This window comes from Penicillium longicatenatum, assembly GCF_028827895.1.
Source record: "Penicillium longicatenatum strain IBT 33135 chromosome Unknown contig_2_segment0_segment0, whole genome shotgun sequence".
Taxonomy (NCBI): Eukaryota; Fungi; Ascomycota; class Eurotiomycetes; order Eurotiales; family Aspergillaceae; genus Penicillium; species Penicillium longicatenatum.
Window position 1 is genome coordinate 348,378 of NW_026643120.1, and position 19,826 is coordinate 368,203.

Sequence of the window (19,826 nt, forward strand, 5' to 3'; positions counted from 1 at the left end):
TGCATGGTGATTGCGAATTGGGGCCAATAACGTATTAATGTGATCCTCGAGCAGGCTTGCGAACATGTACATACAGTAGACGATAATAGCCTCCACAGCCTTATGATCTACAAAGACTGAGGTCCGCTGCAGTAGATGCTCCGCCCCCAAAGCACACAGGCACAGGTGCCTAAATAGTGACTAGGGTGTAATGGACATACGAGGTGAAACGATTGAACTAGTGGTAAATAGAATAAATTTTGAGCTTATATCGCTGATCCTTCACATACGCCAAGTAACCGCTACCAAATTTCCACCCAGAAAGCCCAACCCGGGAGATACACAATATGATGACAAGATGTAGGCGCCGTAAAAACTCCCGAGGGACTGACAAGATCACTAATATGAGAAGGCTAGAAATTGTAGTGTGCGTGGGTAGTCACGCAATGATGAAAATAACCAAAATGCCGTAAGAAAACAGATATACATAGAAAATGTGGGGGTCAAAAGATGGACGCTAATGGGGGAATCACTGGAGGTGGGATGTGACAATGGACACCCGGTCAAAGGCGGCTTCGATGCTAGAGCAGAGGGAGTTGAAGCGGGCATGAGCGACGGCGGAAGCCTGAGCGGCATCCACAACAAGCTCGTAGTGGGGAACCGACTTCTCAGACTGGACACCCTCGAAAACAAGATCATCAGAAGGAGCAGAGGACACGGGAGAGTCAACAAAGAGAGCAAAGGCAGGGTCAGACTCGTCAATCTCAACATCGGGGTTGGCAACACCGATGTCAGACTTCTGAGTCACGGCCTCGCCCTCGGGGCGGTCGAAGACAGGAGCCTCATCCTTGGCGGGCTCTGATGACCCGATAGACGAGGACTTGCCAGACAAAACCTCAGAGTCGAGAGCAGGACCCTCGGGAACCTCAAGAACAGCAAAGACGGGGGTGTTGCCGTAGTTCATGTCGATTCCAGAGTTCCAGCCGCTGTTCAGCATAGAGGCATCCATGCCCTGGTTGGGGACCATGACCATGTTGGGCTGGGGGTGTTGCTGCATCTGGAATTCTTGGGGCCGAGGAGCAGCGGCCTCCTTGGGCACGGGCGCTTGCTGGGGCTGCTGCTGGGGTTGCTGGTGAGCCTGAACCTGAGGAGGGACACTGTCAGGCATCTCGTTCAGGAAGTTGGCGAAGTGAGGCGATCCCAAAAGCATTCGAGCCAGGTCGTTCAAGCGAGCGTTCTCCTCGTAAAGAGCACGGTTCTGGAGGCGAGCCTCGTGGGCCTCGTTGGTGCGAGCGGCAACTTCACTCTCAAGCTGGCCAATGTACTCTGCAATTATATTAGCTATAAGAAACAAATAGAACAGACATTCGTGTCTACATACCCTTGCGACGGGAGCGGAAAGCACGAGCAGAAACCTTGTTGCGAAGCTGGCGGCGCTCCTTGCTGCTCAGTTTCTTACCCTCCTCGGAAGCCAGGAGACGCTCATCCTCATCCATATCAGCCTCATCCTTACGGGCCTTGGCCATCTGGGGAAGACCAGACGAGGGGGAAGGAGAAGCCTCGCCGGCAGCAACGGCATTAGCGCGCATCTGCTGCAAGAGACGAGAAATGCGCTCCTCGACGACGGGGTCGGGGTTACGGGGACCACGGCTGGGCATGGGGGTAGGGGCCTCCTCGACACGGCGCTGCTGCATCTGGTGGCGGACCATCTCGTTGTGCTTCTGTTGTTGGGCTGCCTTGGCCATCGCAGCCTGCTGCTGATGCATACCAGGGTACATGCGACCCACCTGCGTAGACGGACCAGCCTGAGCCAGCTCATGGCCTCCGAGAGCATTGGGATCGACGTATTGGCTCTTGTTGCCGGGGTTTGTCGAGAAGTAGTAAGGGGTGGAGTTGATACCATCGGACTCGATGTCCATCTCAGATGGGTTTCGGGTCGGGGCAGCGTTGAAGTCGAAAGGAGCCTCCTCCCGCTTCATCTGGGTGTACATGTCTCCGTTCACCTGGAAGCCGGGGGTTCCGTTGAAGCTCATAGGGTGTGCCACTTGTTGTTGGTTGTAGGTCATCGACAAGGCACCGGGGGGCAGACCAGTCTGCTGACGATGTTCTTCGTAGTGATGGCTTGGGGCTTGGAAGGCGATTGGTGATTGTCCACTGGAAGCGAAGCTAGCACTCCGGGCATCACTGGTGCTGAAATCTGTGCTTGCGACCGAGGGTTGGCTGGCCAAGGCGACCTTAGGGCGGGCAGCGTCGGCGGACGAGTAGGCGAGCTGGTCGAAGTTGATAAAGGAGTCAAGTTCTTGGTCGTAGCTTGTGGGCATGGTCGGCATGGGAGAGGCGTTGGAGTGTATCGGGTGCTCAGCGAGGGTCGCCATGGTTGTATGTATTGTGGCCCTAGTCTTATTCTTTTTTCCCCTTCGGATAATATCGTAGAAATGGGATTAGATTGCGTGGATGGGGGTAAAGCGGAGTATTTAAAAGGAATTAACGAAAGAAAACGAGTGAAAGTCTAGAAGGGGGGTTCGATCATAAAAGATAAAAGGCGTTTGGGTCGATGGAGAAGGGGGGGGATTGGATCAGTGGACAGGGGAAATGGGAGCGATCCGGAATAGCAGCAAAAGGCTTGCGCGTCCTCCTAGCTGACTCAGCGGAGCCTTGGATCCGTGGCGTATGATTGGCCAGGTGCTGACTAGCGCTGAAACGGTTGTTGTTTACTCCGCTGCGGTATCCAATGTGCCATGGTTCGTCGGACATGCCTTTTTTTCAATATCTTCCTTTCTCTACTCCGTATAGGTACTTGTTCTTTCAGTCCCAACTCTGTTCACCATTCCGGTCCACAGTGTCCCATGTGTAGTTCTTTTACTGATGGTTCTATGAGCATTAGTTCCCCACTCGCCCTACGAAATTAGCCCCGAATCCCCTGTCGGATTTAGCAAGTGGGGGGACAACCTGAGTACTTGCGCAGCTATGATTGGTGCTTCACATCAAAAAATAAATTATTTTTGGGACGTTCGGTACCAAGGCATGACCCTCGATTAACTTGAGTCCTTGAATACTTGGAAAATGCCACGGAGCAAAGTCTCATGACGCCGGTGGCTGTACTCCCAATGTTTATCGCCCTATCCTCGCCGCATTCGGCCAAGTGGGCATTCTTCGCGTTGTTGACAGCATAGGCGACCATGCAAACATGTTGGAAGAATTGAAAAATCAAAAATGATTACGATCTAAAAGCGCCACGTAAAACAAAACAAAAAAAAAAATATTTAGATCGTCGCAGAACAGATTTGGCTAGTCTTCCTGAGACGGTCTAGACAATCCCGGTCTACTCTCACGGTACTAACAAAAAAACAACCAACGATACTCGAAACAGTCTAGCGGGTTAACTGGTGGGAATCCGGAGGCTTGATCCCATTTTGGGATTTCCCTCGACGATGGTCCATGAAGCATAATTAAGATAGCGTGGCGAATGGCGCCTCCTAGAGGACCCCCTTTTACCACTTAGTCTTCCGCCGAGATATACTTCATACCATATTGTTTCTATATAGTACTATAGGGGAAACTCACGGATACCCATTGCGCGCTGTTTATTTCCATCCAGAGACATTTTGTTACCCATGGCCCGAACATGTTTCATATTGTACATCGCACTAATGCGCAGGCGAGTGGCCAGAACTATGCAGGCCTCATCGGAGGTGATGGACCGTCGTCTCCGGAAAGAACCACCAGCATTAAGGTTTTTTCCCCTTCTAGAAGCGAGAGCGGAGACTATACGAATTGCAGTGAACGTACCAGGATTAACCTTTATGATTGGGCCGGAGGACTTCCGTGGATCCATGATCATGGGGATTAGTACCCTATATGGATAGCTCGGCCGAGCTAAATCTATTAACGTTGACTCTTGATTACCCGAGATTTCCTCTTATTTGGAGCTCTCCCTAAAAAGCATCCCTGATCTTCTTCCGCCCGAGTCCGCCAAACGAGTCTCACAAAGTCAATAGTGATCTCTGGCTCAGATCCAAATTTGTGGGTGTATCACAATCCGGCACGGATGAAATCATAGCCGCGTGGCCTTCAGTGGATCACGGACCGAGAAACTTTGTTCTGTACTCCGTTCGTCGGCCGGCATCGCCCCCTTTTCGAGAAACGATCACCTAGGGCTGAAACTCCCGTTCAAGCTACGGATACGAAAGAGAATGTGTGAACTGGAGGCTGAGCCTGACGAATGTCCTGCGCCTCACACGGACTCTGCCCGTGCTGCGTGTAGCGCCAAAAATAAAACTGATCTGCCGGTCACGATTACATGTCCTGTGGCGCGGTAAGGCGTCAATAATTCAGACGATCATTGAGTACTCTAAATACTTTGTTTGATTTTTTTTAAAAAAAAACTCCCCTCGTGGCCAGCCAGAAAATCCAAAGAGTGGCTCATGTTGCGGGTTCCCCTGAACCAGTGCCGAGTGTCGGCAGATGGTCTTGGCAATAGATTGGGTCCGATCTGTGGCACGGATTTTGCCTCCTACCACATTTTGTTTCCGGCATCAAGTCCCCATTATCTCCCACACACGTTTGGTGTCAATCATGTATCCTACCCAAGGATCACTAGTTAGACTCGGATGCTCTCCGTGGTTTATCCCATGGCACCTGACGCCCTACAAACCCGGTCGAATTTGAAACTCGTACGTCCCAGCAGTAGTCCAGCCCTAGAGAGCCTAGAGTCCTATTGACCCCATGCCTGATCTTGGTTGTCTGACGACGACTCTGCACGCCCCGCTGGCCCTGATCAACCGGCTTTTCCAGACGTCCCCATAGACCCTTGAACAAGTCCACTTTAAAATCGAAGATGGTCTCGATGCGCTGGATGTTTGGTTCTCTGACGAAATCTTCAAATTACTTGTGTCTAGATCAGAGGAGCTGGTGAAAGCTCAGGAACCGTTTGATGGTGTTCCGCAAATTGATCGAGTTTCCGCCGTCTAGATCTACCTGCCATCTATGGACTAGATCGTCAGCCTGGGAGAAGAAATCTTGGTTGTCCCGTGTGGGCATCAGACTTTCTAGACTCACTAGTCTCGGCCAACTAGCAGGGATTTTTGACTAGGCATCTTCACTTGTAGATTTTATTCTCAACTGCCGGGCCCACCAACTAATTTCACGCGAACGGACAATCCACGTGGGTCGTGAAAAGATCATACCGCGGAGATAGGGTATGTGTAGCTAGGGCCATATGATCATGAGATGACATTGTCAATGCACGTCCATAATCTACCTATTGAGCTGCTGTTTTCTGTCAATAAGCTGGCAGGTGGGTGTGGGGATCAATAATAGATGGAGACTTGTTGATTGCCACTAGTGGATCTAACTATGCATAGTAGAGTCGTGCTCGGTATTCCCGTGTCCCAATGATCGATGAAGACACCAGTCGATGACCATGGGCATCATATGCCTCGGCCAAAACCCGAGCAGGCTTCTTATATGTTTGCAAATGAGTCTCAAATCCATCTTTGAGGGCCCGGCCCAGCAAATTCTTCTGGCCATTGCTTTGTTCCTCATAGAACATCCACGCCTTTGTCTCCGTGTCTCCATTCCAACTCACATAGAGAGATGTTCCATTTGATTCCTTGAAAGCAACCAGAGCAGGCTCCTCAGAGGGAAGAGCATGCCAATCAAACTTGAAGGCACGGTAGTTCTCAGACCCAGGTCCGAATATCCCCGAGTCCAGCCTGGAGAAGAAAATCGTGGTACCATCCGGCTTATGCTCAGATATTGCTCCCTCGTATCCCCAGTTGATGAATGCATTGCCGTTAGGCAGCAGTTGTAGATTACCTTGTGACCGCACAGAGAGATCACCGGGCGCCCTAAAGCTGGCGATCAGTCTCGCAGTGCATCTCTTCGTATCCAGCTCAACGACCTTCCCTGCGCTATAATCCCGAGTCTTGAGATCAGGGCCGCCTCTAAGATTCTCATGGGCAGAGTTGTCAAAAAACGAAACAATCTCTTTGGATCCCTTTGACTCGTAGTGGAGATATTTCTTGTGCATCCGGGTGTCGTGTTGCCAGCAAAAGTCCACCCCTTCCTCAAGAGCGAAATCAGAGTTCATTCCACCCAACTGCCAGAGAGTCTTCCCGGTGTCACCATCTATTTTGAAGATGGCACACATACTCCGCGCAGAAACCAAATACGTGTTCGTGTTCGCATCCACATCAAACGCATTCATATAAAAGTAATGCCAAGCTTGGCTCGAGTTCACGCCCAGTCCAGCATTCCCACTTTCCAGCGTCAGGTTAGTTCCAGCAGGATCAACGTGGTCAAGTGCACTCCACTCCCAGATCACCCGATTCGAATCCGTATCAACCTTTTGGATCTTGTTATTTAGAATCCATGACTGGGTCTCCGAAGTAGCACCATAGGGAGTCAAGTCACGAATCTCAGGATCAAAGACCGTAAAGACGGCAGAACTATTATCGAAAAAGAGGAACTCATGCTGATCCGCAAGAGAATGTCCTCCACCCTTAATCTCCTTCGATAGGCGGTACATATTATCAAAGATTGATGTGTGGCCGTGTCCGTGTCCCATAGGTGAGTTATGCGAACCTTCAAAGATGCCCAATACCTGTTGGCCTCTGTATGTATGAACTTGAAAGTTCTCGCTTCGTGGACCGACGTATCCAAAGCCTGACCACACCAATTCACCTTTATCGGTGAAGATATATGGTCCGCTTTGAGCGGGTCCGTGCCCGGTATTGTCGGCGTAAGTGCTCTCCGGGGTATAGAAGATCAGTCCTTTGGCAGTGTCATTTGTTGCTGGGATTGTAATGTTCAAGACTGGGACGGCAAGGTCAGGTCTAGACTTGTAAGCCATGTTTGCGCCCGTAAAGCTTGTGAAAAGAAACGTCGCCATAAAGGAAAGGCGTGTCATTTTAGCCATGGTTGATGTTTTGATATTCCTTGGAGGTGAGTAGGTAACCGCAAGTCGTGCTCGAGTCTACACCTGGTAATTTGAATGTCATATTTTTGACTTGCCTTCTATCCCTGTTTTGTCTGGATCGGCGAGCTCCGCATTGAATGCGAACAATGCTGGTGTTGGGGATTGACGATCGTCTGTGTTTGGCAGCCGCAGCCGAAGTGGCTATATGATGGCCATCAGCTAAAGAAACCCTTGGACCTGATAAACGTCATAGCGTGAAGTTCAAGGCGAAAAAGGAAAGCTGTGGCGAGCGACCGAGGTGTAGAAATGCTGTCGGTGATTCCCGTTTTTTGAGGTTCCCAAATCCTCCGGGGTCAGTTGAACTAGTCCAATAATATATATCCAGTCGTTTCTATGTTGCCCGCCTTGACTGAAGTAAACGGCCCCGATGCCCTCTACAAAATCTGGAAAATAGGAAACCTGTTCAAGAAATTAAATAGGGTAATAAACGGATTAGAGATAGATTGAATCTGGAAAATCCAGAATCATGCCCTTCAACAACTGTCAAATCGGACGTGTTGCGGGGGAGGCGCGATATTGTGTTTGACGCGGATCATTACTAAGAATAGCAAGAACAACAACACCCCAAGTATCCTCATTACGGAGTACATTCAAAAGTGTCTCCTTCACACCAGAAAGGCTCCTCCATTACTGGCAACAACAGAGCCAGTCACAAAATAATCCTTCATTAGATACAAATATGCCTCGGCCGTATCCTCCGGGTACCCGATATCCTTTGTCAGCGACAGCTTCGCAGACTTCTCCACCGCACCTTCTCGCATTTCCTCCGGCAAACGATCCATTAGTTCCGTTAAGACAAATCCCGGAGAAACGGCATTGACGCGCACAGGCGACAGTGTCATAGCTAAGCCCTTCATCAAACCTTCGATCGCACCAGCAATAGCCGGCGGCAGCCAAAATGACGGCTTCTTGCTCTGCGTTCCGGATGTCAAGGTAATTGACGAAGTCTTGCTCATGCTCATGTATTTAGGGGCGTACTTGGCTATTGCAACTGCACCGAAGAAGCGAACGGTTAGGAACGCCTCGACGTCATCGAATGATGCTTCGGATAGGGGAACGAGCGGGGGCACGTTTCCGGCCGTGAAGACAATGTGATCAATGGGTGAGAATTCAGAGCTAAATTTGAGGAGATCCTCGATGGTTGTCTCGAGCTTGTCTCTGATGGACAGATCTGCGACCTGGCTGCGGATTGCTGATGTGTTTGCTGGGTTGCTGGCTCGCAAGCGCTCGACGGCCCTGGACACTTTCTCCTCAGAAGAGGAGCTGATGGTTATGCTTGCGCCATCTGATAGTGCTTGTTTGGCGACGGCGAAGCCAATGCCTGAGGTCCCTCCTATTAACAAAATGTTCCTTTTGGCGAGTTTGCTCATAGTGGCCATGACGTGGGGTTTCAAGGATTGCCCAAGTTTCACGCATCAGGAAAGTGATAAGTGCACTTGTAGCTCAATGAACTTCCCAGTGGCGCTTCCGCTGGTTTTATACCCTTCTACTTGAATATCGATTCCTGCGTGGCTGAATTCATTCGTCCGACATTTCGACCGGGTATACTAAGCTGTGTCATCCAACTTTTGGAGATGACAAATGCACATGATATATGATTAATTGACTCTACTCTCTCTTCCTACTTGCCTTCGGTGGTGCCCTCAAAGGTCCGTACATACCAACACTATGACCGTTACCTTATTCGAAGCAGTGCGGCCGCCGACTGTTGTTCTTCTGTGCGCAGCGGAGGGAGGCATGCAACGCGCCATTGCTTGTTCGTATCAGTGGATGACGGGGACCTGTCATCGGAAACGGTTCTTTGAATGGAAACACCCGTGTTGGAAAAAATGCCTCGAGTTTCTAGGGTTAAATTGGGGGTCTTGAGGAAGTAGGGAAGCTTTCAACGAATGATTACTGTTCTAATTCCATGTTTCTTTGTGTCATTTGCTCTGCTTCCGTATCCGCCACTTGCTTCAGGTGTCAAACTGCATCATTCCGCACAATCCTATTTCGGCGAAATGATCTCAATTGCTTTTGATACTTAATTCATTGAAGGTTTTCGTGACTCATCGGAGTCACATCCCAATGACTAATGACTCCCTGAAGAAGAGAGAGTCGGCTCTGTCCGCCACATACCACGCACGGTCGCTGGTGGCGGCTAAACCGCTTTGGGAGCCCGACCACCCGGTTCCACGCAGCACATCAAGGAGTCGTGGTTTGGAGCTTGGCACTGACTCTGAACATGAGAAGAATCTCACATGGGAAGACTGGTACAGGGGGAATGAAAGGTTTTAACCGAGACTTCCCCTCTGGCGTGATGTGAAATTCGCACGCGCATCAAACATAGCACTTTTGACTATAACGGAACTGGACCTGTGAACAATAGCCCATCGTGACCAGACTGAGCATGACATCTGCTCCAACGATTCTTGCAACATGCAAGCAAACTCGGTTTCATCTTTTAGATGATAGCCCCTCGTCCGAGGTAAACCAATCAAGCTCGACTTTGAGATCGTGACTTACACCAAAAAGATAGACGTGGAGGGACTCGGTATTGTGGTCACTTCATCTACGCCCACTGCAATAGAGGAATCCTCCAAGCCAAAAGCCAAGGGGAAATCCAAGGTCAAAGCAGCTGGTCAAGAGCTCATTTCCGATGGTCATCTGCGGCTCAAGGGAGGTGTTCATTATGGGTTACTTGGACGGAACGGAACCGGAAAGTCAAGTATGGCACAGTTGCGTCCCTGGGGCGAATTTGAGTTGACATTCACTCTAGCACTCTTGAGAGCGATGGCCGAAAAGCTTATTCCGGGGATCCCTCACGCCACTCGCATTGCAATTCTACAGCAAACAGACGGCCAAGATGAATCGGGAAGTACATACGGACTGAAATTGGAAAAGTCTGTTTTGGAGTCTGTCCTAGGCAGTGATGAAGCCAGGAATGAGGCCGCTCGGCTGGCAGATTGTCTGTCTAAGAGCTTCGAGACTGACGACCCATTGAAGCCAGTACAAGCTATTCGCAAGATACGACATGAACAGGCAGAGAAGAAACTCTTTCTTGCGCATAAGAATGCCCACTTGAAGAGCGGTGCAAGGGGTCTACAAGCTCGGAAAGATCTCAAGGCCGCTGAATCAAAATTGGAATCTACACAAGAGCTGTAAGAAAATCGCATGGATTACAGCATTACGGTTATCTTACTCTCGCAGCATTGCCCAGGAACTCGATGCGATCGACGCCGAGACAGTCCAAATAGAGACACAGGCTGCCGTTGAAATGCTCCAAACTTTGCAATCCCAACTTGAAGAGGCGAGTACTACTAATCATCTTGATCTGGACCATTTCAACTGACTTTAATCAGATGAATATGGCCGATATGGAGAAGGAAGCACGCCGAATTCTGCAGGGATTAGGATTCAAAGAAGAAAAATTGGACAATAAAGTCTCAACCTTATCAGGAGGATGGCGAATGCGTTGCATGCTTGCCTCCGTCCTAATCCAAAGCCCCGACATCATGATTCTCGATGAACCGACCAACTTCCTAGATCTCCTAGGAGTAGTCTGGCTCGAAAACTACCTCCAACGTCTACGCGAAGATTCACAAACCACAATCCTCCTCGTCTCACATGACCGAGACTTCATCAACGCCGTCTGCGAAGAGATCGTGATCTTACGAGATCAGAAATTAAATTACTTTCGCGGGAATCTCGCCGCCTACGAACAAGACTTCGAGGCACAGAAACTATACCTGGGACGCATGAAGGAGGCGCAAGAGCGACAAATTGCTCATATGGAAGCGAGTATCCGTGAAAATATGAAGATAGGCAAGAAGACCAACGACGAGAACAAGCTTCGACAGGCCAAGTCGCGACAAAAGAAAGTTGATGATCGAATGGGTCTTCAGGTCAGTGCGAACGGAGGTCGATTCAAATTGAACCGGGACCTTGTTGGGTGGCATGCCCATAACAGGGCGGAGATTGAAGTGCCGACGGATGAGAGAGGCGCGACGATGAGTCTGCCCGATGCAACTGAGCTGCGATTCCCCGGACCTCTGGTCTCATTGGAGGGGATTACATTTAGATACAAGAACGATCGCATCATTCTGGATGATGTCAATTTGGTTGTTCACATTGGTGATCGCGTTGGAATCATGGGTCTTAACGGCTCGGGTAAGACCACGCTTATCCGCGTCTTGACCGGGCAACTCGCTCCCTCGAAGGGCAAAGTGACGACCCATTCCCGGCTGAAAGTAGGTTACTACGGCCAGCACTCTGTGGAAGAATTGCAAGAACGTGGCCGGGGTGAGCCCGGTCTCACTGCACTTGGGTTACTGATGACAGAGACTGGCGATGCGCTCAATGAGGGAGCTGTGAGAGGGCTCCTTTCGTCAATGGGTCTGCAGGGCCGCATTGCGTCCGATGTACCTGTGGCCAAATTGTCCGGTGGGCAACTGGTAAGTCTTCTCATTTCCCACCTATACATCTATGGCAACATACTCACCGATGGATAGGTTCGCCTTGCTCTAGCTCGTATCGTTTGGAGCGCTCCTCAGCTTCTCATTCTCGATGAGATCACCACCCATCTAGATTTCCACACTGTCACAGCACTCGCCACAGCCCTCTCATCCTTTAACGGGGCCATTCTTCTCGTATCCCACGACCGATTTTTGATTCGATCAGTTATTGAAGGAAAGAGGGATACTGATCATAAATTAGATGATGATTTTGAGGGGTTAGAAGAGGAAGAAACGGAAGAGAACATCACTCGACGTCGGTCCGTGTACGTGGTTAAGACGGGCAAGCTAAACGAACAAACGAGTGGAGTGGAACAGTTCGAGCGCAGTCTGGTCAAGCGAGTGCAAAAGATGCTCGCGATTTAAGCCATAGAGATAGTCAAAGATCAATAAATCTTTATCTCCATACGTCGTGGCTGATCTATTACTGGTTCAGCCCTACGCCACGCGACGCCAGGATCATCGCGACCTACGGCAATAATTGCAGCTTCACCGTATATTGTATAGTGTTGCGATTATCCCTTGATGCATGTGCCAATATTCAGGATTCTTTCAAATCTCACCCTGTTCCGTTAGGTCCATGCCAATTCTTATCTTCCAAGCTCGCATCTAAGGGGTTCATCTCCATGCGAAACAGGGCTAAAAGTGGGGCGCCGTTCATCCTTAAGAAAAATCTCTTATTACCCATAAGCCCACAAGATACACGTCAAAACGGCTACTTCTCTTCCAGATGTACCGAAAACATCTTAACCTCCAAATGAATGCTCCACAGAACCCGTAGTGGCAGCGCTGCTTCAACAACCGCAAACCTGAAAGAAAGAGCCAAGATCCCACACCGACAGTCGCAATCGCCTCCACGAGGCAGAGGTTTCTTTTGCGATTGGTCTCTCTTATCTTATTTGGTTCTTACATTGCAGCTGGAATGCAAATCCGGTCGCAATTGAATCGTGGGTTTTTCCGTTGCTATATAACCTTCCTGGCTAACTTATATCCGTAGCGTTGTGGCGAGGACCGTTATGCCGAACTATGACCGCGATCCTACCACCAGCGAATTTTCTAACGCTCCATTATGTCTATTTCATTGTGACATGCCTGGTCAGCAGCGTCCTTTTCTATCTGACTTCCACGCCATGGAAAAAAGTTGATTATGTCGATGCCATCTTTCTGTGTGTTAGTGCGATGACCGGTGCTGGATTGAACACGGTATTGTCTCTGTCCAAATGTAGAAGCTGTGTTAAACAGACTCTGATGGATTTTCCAGGTCGACTTATCAACTCTGAATACTTTTCAGCAAGTCATTCTATTGATCTTGCTCATTATGGGCTCTGCCATTTTCATCTCTATCGCTGTGCTAGTGGTGCGTAAACGAGCATTCGAGGCAAAATTGCAGGTTGTCTCAGAAGAGCGTGAAGCATCACGACAGGCGTCGGTTTTCGAATTACGAGATAGCAAAGCTTGCGCCGAAGCATCGGGTCATGAGCTCGAGGCCCAATTTAAATCTCGGCCACACACTGTTACCATTGACGAGGCTCATGGACTGAGTTCCCATGATGACCATACTGCATGGCGTGACAGCGATCAAATCACCGTCGCAGATACACATCACCATCACCACCGGGTCTTCCCAATGGTCGGCGTTGGCGCCAGACCTGACCTGAATAACCACCCTCGTGATGCCGCACCAGTACCTGTTTATGCCATCGAATCACCGAAATCAAAGCTTGATAATGTGATCCGAGGTACACAGAAGTACTTCTGGTCCAAAGCACCAGTATCCCGCAACTCACAATTCCACGGATTGACATCAGCCGAACGCGAGAAACTAGGCGGAGTCGAGTACAAAGCCGTTTACCTCCTATCAATCACCGTCTCACTATACCTTATTTCATTTCTTGCTTTGGGAATAATCGGAATGGGAACCTGGTTGCAGGTAAACCATCCAGAAATCGCTGGCGATAATGGACTCTCCCCATTCTGGACAGGCGCCTTTTTTGCCATATCGGCTTTTGTGAATAGCGGCATGGCTCTTTTGGATAAGAACATGACCGCCTTGCAATTGGAGTATGTCCCTTCGCCAAATTTACCTGCTAGAAAATAGCTTTACTAACGGGTTTCAGTGCTTACCCGCTTCTTACCATGGCTATGCTCATTCTCGCGGGGAACACACTCTTCCCCTGCTTTTTGCGGTTCATTATATGGACTATGAGGGCTCTGATACCAAATCAACCATCGTGGAGATCGTGGCAGATGACTTTGGATTTCGTTCTGGACCACCCGCGGAGGGTCTATACGAACCTTTTTCCGGCTCGGCATACGTGGTATCTGCTTAGTACGATCATTGTGCTCAATGCAATTGATTGGGCTGGTTTCGAGATCCTATCTATCGGGAACAAGCAAATCCAGGCTCTACCATCAGAATATCGAGTTCTAGACGGTTTATTCCAAGCTGTTGGTCCGTATATCCATTTGTTACTGATATGAATTATGACTAACATTAGATAGCTGTTCGTTCTGGAGGATTCTATGTTGTGACGATCTCTGATCTACACCAGGGCCTGCTTGTCCTTTACGGTAAGTCTACATGCTCATATTATTCGAATTGCTCACTCACCTTTATCTAGTTCTGATGATGGTAAGATTTATCACCATGCCATACCAAGAAGACCTCTTAGGGATCTAGAACTAACAGAATAACAGTATGTCTCCGCGTTTCCAGTGCTGGTCACAATGCGGTATGTCTAATCTCTCAAGCCTTCCCTATGAACGTACCCATGAATATACCTAACACTCAACCCAGCAACACGAACGTCTACGAAGAACGCTCCCTCGGAATCTACGCCAATGACGGATCCGAATCCTCCGCAAATACGAGCCGTAGCAATGTGCTTGTCGATCTAATCCGACATCACCTAGGCCGACCAACTTTCTCGGAGACATCTCGCGGCTACTTCGTACACCAACAGCTTCGATCCCAACTCAGCCATGACCTATGGTGGATCGCACTGGCTGTCCTTTTCGTCGCAATCGCAGAATCAGATCACTTCACTGCACAGCCTGTCGCGTTCGCGACCTTTAACATCATCTTTGAGGTCGTGTCCGCCTACGGCTGTGTCGGGGTGAGTGTGGGCTACCCTGGGAAGAATTATTCGTTCTGTGGAGCATGGCACCCCGTCAGTAAGATTATTCTCGCTGCGGTTGCGTTGAGAGGGAGACATCGGGGATTGCCAGTTGCTATTGATAAGGCCATTATGTTGCCTAATGAGTCTTTGGCGTGGGCCGAGGAAGAGGATGCCGCGTTAAGGAGGGAGAGGATCAGGGCTTGGGGACAGGATCGGATGCCTCTTGGGTCCGTTTAACTTCCTACTGCGTTTGGGCTTAGCATTGATTACAGATACCCCCTTCGCATTGCATAAAAACAGAATTGACTTGGACTAGCGTGGATTCGAGATAGTCGTGATGAAAACATAAAACGCCAGTTTCTTTTGATGCGGAATATCCCGATAATAGTAGATCGACATGAAAGATATACACAGTATGGAAATAATAGGATATCTACTCCTCCTCAAGCTCCATTTCGTCTTCGTCCTCGTCCTCTTCTTCCTCTTCAATCTCATCCTCGCTCTCCATTTCCTCCGCATCCTCGTCTTCACTGCCCTCATCACTGCCAGCGCCGCCCATGAACTCATCGCCGTCACCTGAGTTCTTAGCTTCGGCGCGGCGCTTCTCCTCTTCGATGCGACCCTCCTCGAGGATAGCGGCACGCTCTTCCCTCAGCTTGCGCTGGGTCTTCACGAATGCACCAAGGGGAGTGGTCTCCCAGTCAACATCCTTGAGGAAGTTCTCGACCTCGGTGCGGTTGCGAGGGGTGAAAGAGACGTTCAAGCGACGGTCCTCAATCCAGCGGGCATTAGCCTCGACCTTCTGCACGAGCAGAAGAATCATCTGGTTGATCTTCGCGTTCTTGTTGCCGCCATTGCGGGCAGAGACCTGCTTCAGCCAGCGTTTAAGGGAGACAACGACTGGAACGGAGAGTTCGGGGAAGGCGATGTGCTTGGACCACAGGACGAAGAATTCGGACAGGAGTTCGGCGACCTGCTCACCGACACCATCCTGGTAAGTGCGGGATCGGAGATAGGATTTGGGAGCACGGATGGCAGTGTTGAAGTCGAGGGGCTTAAGGGTGCTAGATCTTGGGGACTTGCGCATCTCGGCAGAGGTAAGAACCTCCAGCAGGGAAGAGGCGAGCGGGATGTAAGTTCCTGTGGCGCGCGAGATGCGAAGCAGGGCGCGGGCCATCTGGAAGCGGAGGGGGAAGTACTGCGCAGTCGGGATTAAGCGCATAGCACCCAGGGTGATTTGGACAACGGGGTAGATGAGCGGCCGCAGAGCGGACTGTTTGCCGGCCTGGGCCTCAACGAGTCCATCACAATGTTGTGAGAGCACACGGGACCAGAAGTCGAGCGAGTGCACGTATTGCCAGTTGTAAATGGTCTTGTATGACTCCTTGGAGGTGTGACGAGTGCTGTTGCGAAGATGCATGGCCAATTGGCGGATGAAGGTGAAGCCAGTGGTGTATGAAATGTTCTGGTCAATGCCCCAGATCTCAGCAGCTGAATTCTTCATCAGGTTCACGCCAGCAAGAGTGTGGACGGTAGTGTTGCGGCTTCCCTTGACTACACCCTCGTAGGTGGTCTTGAGCACGGTCTCTTTAATACCGGCGTCACCCATAACCATGAGACGACGCAGCAAAAGGAATGCAGTGATACGAGTAGCATCGGCAGTGGAAACATCAGCCCAGATGCCGACGACAGTCTTGATCAGGGTCTTCAGGACCTTGCGGAACTGGAGAAGGTAGGGAAGCATGGGCTCCATAGAAGAGATGGTCATCTTGAGCGTTTGGGCATCTGTCAGGTTCATCAGGAGCTGGTGAACGGAGGAAGTGTGGGATTTGATCAAAGGCGTGAGGGTCTTGAACTTCTTCGAATCGAGGGAAACCTTGACCTTGCCACCGGCGGTCTCCTTGACGGGCAGATGGTGCGCAAGTGTCTTTGGAACGACATTCAGTGCCGTCACAAGCACCTGGTGGTAGACATTGGGGTCGGAGATGGTGTACCTCTGCTCGCCAGCCTCAGGGTCATTGACAGTGGCTGCGGCGCGGAATGCCAGAACAGTCTGACGCATGGCACGGACCGAGTTTTGCTCCTCCATCAATTTCTGCCACTTCTTCACCATAGGAATGGTCAAGGTGTTGTCAATAGTTTTTTCTTCCTCCTCAACATTTTCTTGCTTCTTGGACTTCTTCTTCTTCTTTGCTGGGCCCTCCTCTTCGGCGGCGGCCTCGCTCTCGCTCAATTCGTCGATCTCGGCCATATCACCTTGGTTACCAAAGTCGAGTAGCTCTGCATCATTCTCCTTCAGGTATTTGTAAAACTCGGGGTCCTTCTCTTTCAATGACTCAAGCTGGTCCATGTGCTCATCAAACCCATTGGCATCTTCATCATCACTGGGCGCAGAGCCATCCTCGGAGCCGGAGGCCTCCTCATTCTGTGACTGGTCTGTCGAGCGCTTGCGCTTGCCAATCTTGGGGGTAACGTCCTTCTTGGACTTCTTCTTGTCGGTCTTGGGGTCGGCGATGTCAAATCCGCCGGCAAAGAAGTCATCCACATTCATCTCAGCGAAGGCATCTTGCTTTTTCACTTGCTCGGGATCCTCGACGTTGGCTTCTTCTTCGGCTTCGCGACGGCTGGCATTCTTTTCCTTGCGCTTGTCTTTCAGGACATGGCGTTGCTTGATCTTGGCGAATTCCTTTCGGCGCTCAAGAGTTTCCTTGAGGTGTTTCGTGTTAAACTTTTTCGTCGACTTCTTTCCGCCGACAGCCATGATGGGCGATTTGTTCTGCGGTTTATAGCTTGTAGAGCAGATAGATCCAGCGCTGAGAGAAAAAAAAATTTGGCTCGGGGAAAATCAGCGGTTCCGCCTTCGCGACCGCCTTTGGCAGCTGCCGATAAGCAAGCTTCCTATCGTCTAGACATGCATCCTGGACATTGACACTTATCTTCTTCTTTCTTTATTCTGGGAGTTTCAAGATGTACTCCCAGCGTCCATTATCCTATGCACCAACACCATATAGCTATACACCAGATCCAGCTCGGTCGGCCTCCATAAATCTCGATGAAGTAAGGCCCACTCCACGAAACGCGGGGTGCACTCCAACTAACCAGTCTTCAGGAGGTGAAATTGGTTTCCAGCTCAGGAGAGCGGGACCTCTACGAATCTCTGGCTGAGATCTACAGTATTATCGTCACCCTCGACGGGCTCGAAAAGGCGTACATCAAAGATGTAGTCACCGAGGCGGAGTACACCGAGACATGCACCCGACTTTTGAAGCAATACAAGTCCAGCCTGGGCGATGAGACTGTTGCTCGAGAATTTGTTGATTTAGAATCATTCAAGCGAACCTGGGGTGTAAGTACATATCCCAACGAACTTGTACTTTCGGTTTCCCTAACCAATCGTCAGCTGGAATGCCCCCGAGCTACCGAGCGACTACGAATTGGCCTCCCCGCAACTGTCGAACAGGCTTCACACAATGCACCTACCTCCGGCAGTGGCGCAGCAGGAGGATCAGGAGGCGGCGCATCAGGCAGTCTGATCCTGACCGCGACGGAGAATTTCATCACATTCCTTGACGCATTGAAGTTGAACATGGTCTCAAAGGACGCGCTACACCCCCTTCTCTCGGAAGTGATACAATCGGTGAACAAGGTGACAGATGGAGAGTTTGAGAATCGGGGAAAGATTATCCAGTGGTTGATTGCCTTAAATCAGATGCGGGCGACGGAGGAATTGAGTGAGGACCAGGCACGGGAGCTAGCCTTTGATATTGAACAGGCTTATCAGGGCTTCAAGGCGACATTGAATTAAAGCATCAGACAAGGCGATATGGTTGGGATGATTATACGACTGACGATAGATACCACTTTGATATGCTTTTGAAAATGGATGTTGCATATTCCATGAATTGCTTAGTTGGCCTTGAGCTACCCCAGCATCCGTGGAATGGTCATTCAGACCTACATATAATATCTTCCAAGTTGTCCATCTAGCCTGGGAATATCCTGATTGACAGTAATTTACCCAAATGCCTTGAGTGGCCTCGGAGTATCGGGGATCCAGATGACCGCATGTGTTCTGCCTGTTTCATCAGGCATACACATATTGGTTAACTAGATTATCACGTGGATCCAATGACGTCGGTGTCGCAACAGTCTGGGCTTTTTGGATTCAACACCGTTGCAATTCCTGGTTCCAGATCTATCCAGAAACAAAATTCTCTCCATGTGTGAAACTCACCCATTTGCTCAAATATCCATCATACCAGCCGGGTGAGATGCATAGTCCACCAAGGCAAATGAATCTGAAAGCGCCACAAAGCCACCAACATTGAAGACACTGCAGCGACTCCCCGCAGTACAAACACAAAACCAGGCTTAATACCCCTCGAGACACAATAGAGCCGGTTTAGCCACATACAGAATGATCGGATTACTAACCTTGACTTCCATTCCGACGGTGACGGGTGTGGCATTCGGAGTTAGCGAACAGCGCAAGGCGAACCAGCGCAGAGAAGATGCGCGCCGAATGTGCAAGTTCAATATCGACGCCGTCTGTTTTGGCGACACAGACGATGATCGAGATGTAAATGGGCGGAGGGTGGTTGTTCGGAATGACAAGGTTTGTCCAGGTCCCATTCAGTACAGCCAGTCGCTAAATAACCACAGGTTTACCTCGACGACCCAAACCCTCGCAACCGCGCCAAGCCCGCATTCACCTCCCTAGCATTCTACATCGAATACCCTGAGCTAGAAGAAACAAAACATTTAGATCGTGGACTTGGACTACCGACCTACGTTTCAGCGGACCCACCGCTTCTGAACTGGATATATGCGGACGTTGACACACACGAGTTGAAGTATGGGAACAGGTCACAGAGCGTGGAGCATGTTGTCGGGCCCTGGAACTGGACTGAGGACGAGAAGACGATTTTGTTGGAGGATAGTGGCGCGTTTGTAGCAGTTGAGGAAGAGGAGGGAGAGTGGGCACTTTATTTTGATCGGGATGGGGATGACTTGGAGTCTGTTTTGGAGGAGCAGGGGATGTTGGATTGTGCTTTTGTACCTGTCAATCTTGTGAGACGACCTGCGGAGGATCCTCCTGCTCCACCACAGCCCTCACCACAGCAGCAGCAACAACAGCAGCAGCAACAACAACAACAACAACAACAACAACAGCAGCAGCAACAACAACAACAGCAGCAGCAACAGCAACAGCAGCAGCAGCAGTAGCAGCAGCAACAGCAGCAAAGCTCTGGAAAT

At 50.1% G+C, this 19,826-nt stretch overlaps 10 protein-coding genes across 10 annotated transcripts; 5 read left to right on the plus strand and 5 right to left on the minus strand.

The window, feature by feature from the left end:
- Window positions 1-508: 508 nt before the first annotated feature.
- Window positions 509-2,354, minus strand: N7484_002649 (bZIP transcription factor; the record flags this gene model as incomplete). Its single annotated transcript, XM_057113069.1, has 2 exons — window positions 509-1,305; window positions 1,361-2,354. 2 exons carry the CDS (start codon window positions 2,352-2,354, stop codon window positions 509-511), a joined length of 1,791 nt encoding a protein of 596 aa, XP_056973209.1.
- A 1,172-nt stretch (window positions 2,355-3,526) lies between these two features.
- N7484_002650 (uncharacterized protein) lies at window positions 3,527-3,814 on the minus strand (the record flags this gene model as incomplete). The annotated part of the gene is made up of 2 exons (XM_057113070.1): window positions 3,527-3,744; window positions 3,769-3,814. The coding sequence occupies 2 exons, from the start codon at window positions 3,812-3,814 to the stop codon at window positions 3,527-3,529; spliced, it is 264 nt and encodes an 87-aa protein (XP_056973210.1).
- A 1,518-nt stretch (window positions 3,815-5,332) lies between these two features.
- On the minus strand, window positions 5,333-6,898 carry N7484_002651 (uncharacterized protein; the record flags this gene model as incomplete). The annotated part of the gene is made up of 1 exon (XM_057113071.1): window positions 5,333-6,898. The coding sequence occupies one exon, from the start codon at window positions 6,896-6,898 to the stop codon at window positions 5,333-5,335; it is 1,566 nt and encodes a 521-aa protein (XP_056973211.1).
- Window positions 6,899-7,563: 665 nt separating this feature from the next.
- Window positions 7,564-8,337, minus strand: N7484_002652 (uncharacterized protein; the record flags this gene model as incomplete). Its single annotated transcript, XM_057113072.1, has 1 exon — window positions 7,564-8,337. One exon carries the CDS (start codon window positions 8,335-8,337, stop codon window positions 7,564-7,566), a length of 774 nt encoding a protein of 257 aa, XP_056973212.1.
- A 688-nt stretch (window positions 8,338-9,025) lies between these two features.
- On the plus strand, window positions 9,026-9,235 carry N7484_002653 (uncharacterized protein; the record flags this gene model as incomplete). Its single annotated transcript, XM_057113073.1, has 1 exon — window positions 9,026-9,235. The coding sequence occupies one exon, from the start codon at window positions 9,026-9,028 to the stop codon at window positions 9,233-9,235; it is 210 nt and encodes a 69-aa protein (XP_056973213.1).
- A 112-nt stretch (window positions 9,236-9,347) lies between these two features.
- Window positions 9,348-11,817, plus strand: N7484_002654 (ABC-F family ATP-binding cassette domain-containing protein; the record flags this gene model as incomplete). Its single annotated transcript, XM_057113074.1, has 5 exons — window positions 9,348-9,425; window positions 9,473-10,098; window positions 10,148-10,247; window positions 10,300-11,391; window positions 11,449-11,817. The coding sequence occupies 5 exons, from the start codon at window positions 9,348-9,350 to the stop codon at window positions 11,815-11,817; spliced, it is 2,265 nt and encodes a 754-aa protein (XP_056973214.1).
- Window positions 11,818-12,477: 660 nt separating this feature from the next.
- On the plus strand, window positions 12,478-14,807 carry N7484_002655 (uncharacterized protein; the record flags this gene model as incomplete). The annotated part of the gene is made up of 7 exons (XM_057113075.1): window positions 12,478-12,654; window positions 12,713-13,512; window positions 13,569-13,903; window positions 13,954-14,022; window positions 14,073-14,083; window positions 14,149-14,183; window positions 14,249-14,807. 7 exons carry the CDS (start codon window positions 12,478-12,480, stop codon window positions 14,805-14,807), a joined length of 1,986 nt encoding a protein of 661 aa, XP_056973215.1.
- A 196-nt stretch (window positions 14,808-15,003) lies between these two features.
- Window positions 15,004-17,331, minus strand: N7484_002656 (mRNA-binding ribosome synthesis protein NOC2; the record flags this gene model as incomplete). The annotated part of the gene is made up of 1 exon (XM_057113076.1): window positions 15,004-17,331. One exon carries the CDS (start codon window positions 17,329-17,331, stop codon window positions 15,004-15,006), a length of 2,328 nt encoding a protein of 775 aa, XP_056973216.1.
- A 206-nt stretch (window positions 17,332-17,537) lies between these two features.
- Window positions 17,538-18,375, plus strand: N7484_002657 (ESCRT-I subunit protein VPS28; the record flags this gene model as incomplete). Its single annotated transcript, XM_057113077.1, has 3 exons — window positions 17,538-17,627; window positions 17,680-17,916; window positions 17,971-18,375. 3 exons carry the CDS (start codon window positions 17,538-17,540, stop codon window positions 18,373-18,375), a joined length of 732 nt encoding a protein of 243 aa, XP_056973217.1.
- Window positions 18,376-18,987: 612 nt separating this feature from the next.
- On the plus strand, window positions 18,988-19,796 carry N7484_002658 (uncharacterized protein; the record flags this gene model as incomplete). Its single annotated transcript, XM_057113078.1, has 2 exons — window positions 18,988-19,185; window positions 19,233-19,796. The coding sequence occupies 2 exons, from the start codon at window positions 18,988-18,990 to the stop codon at window positions 19,794-19,796; spliced, it is 762 nt and encodes a 253-aa protein (XP_056973218.1).
- Between the last annotated feature and the right edge of the window lie 30 nt (window positions 19,797-19,826).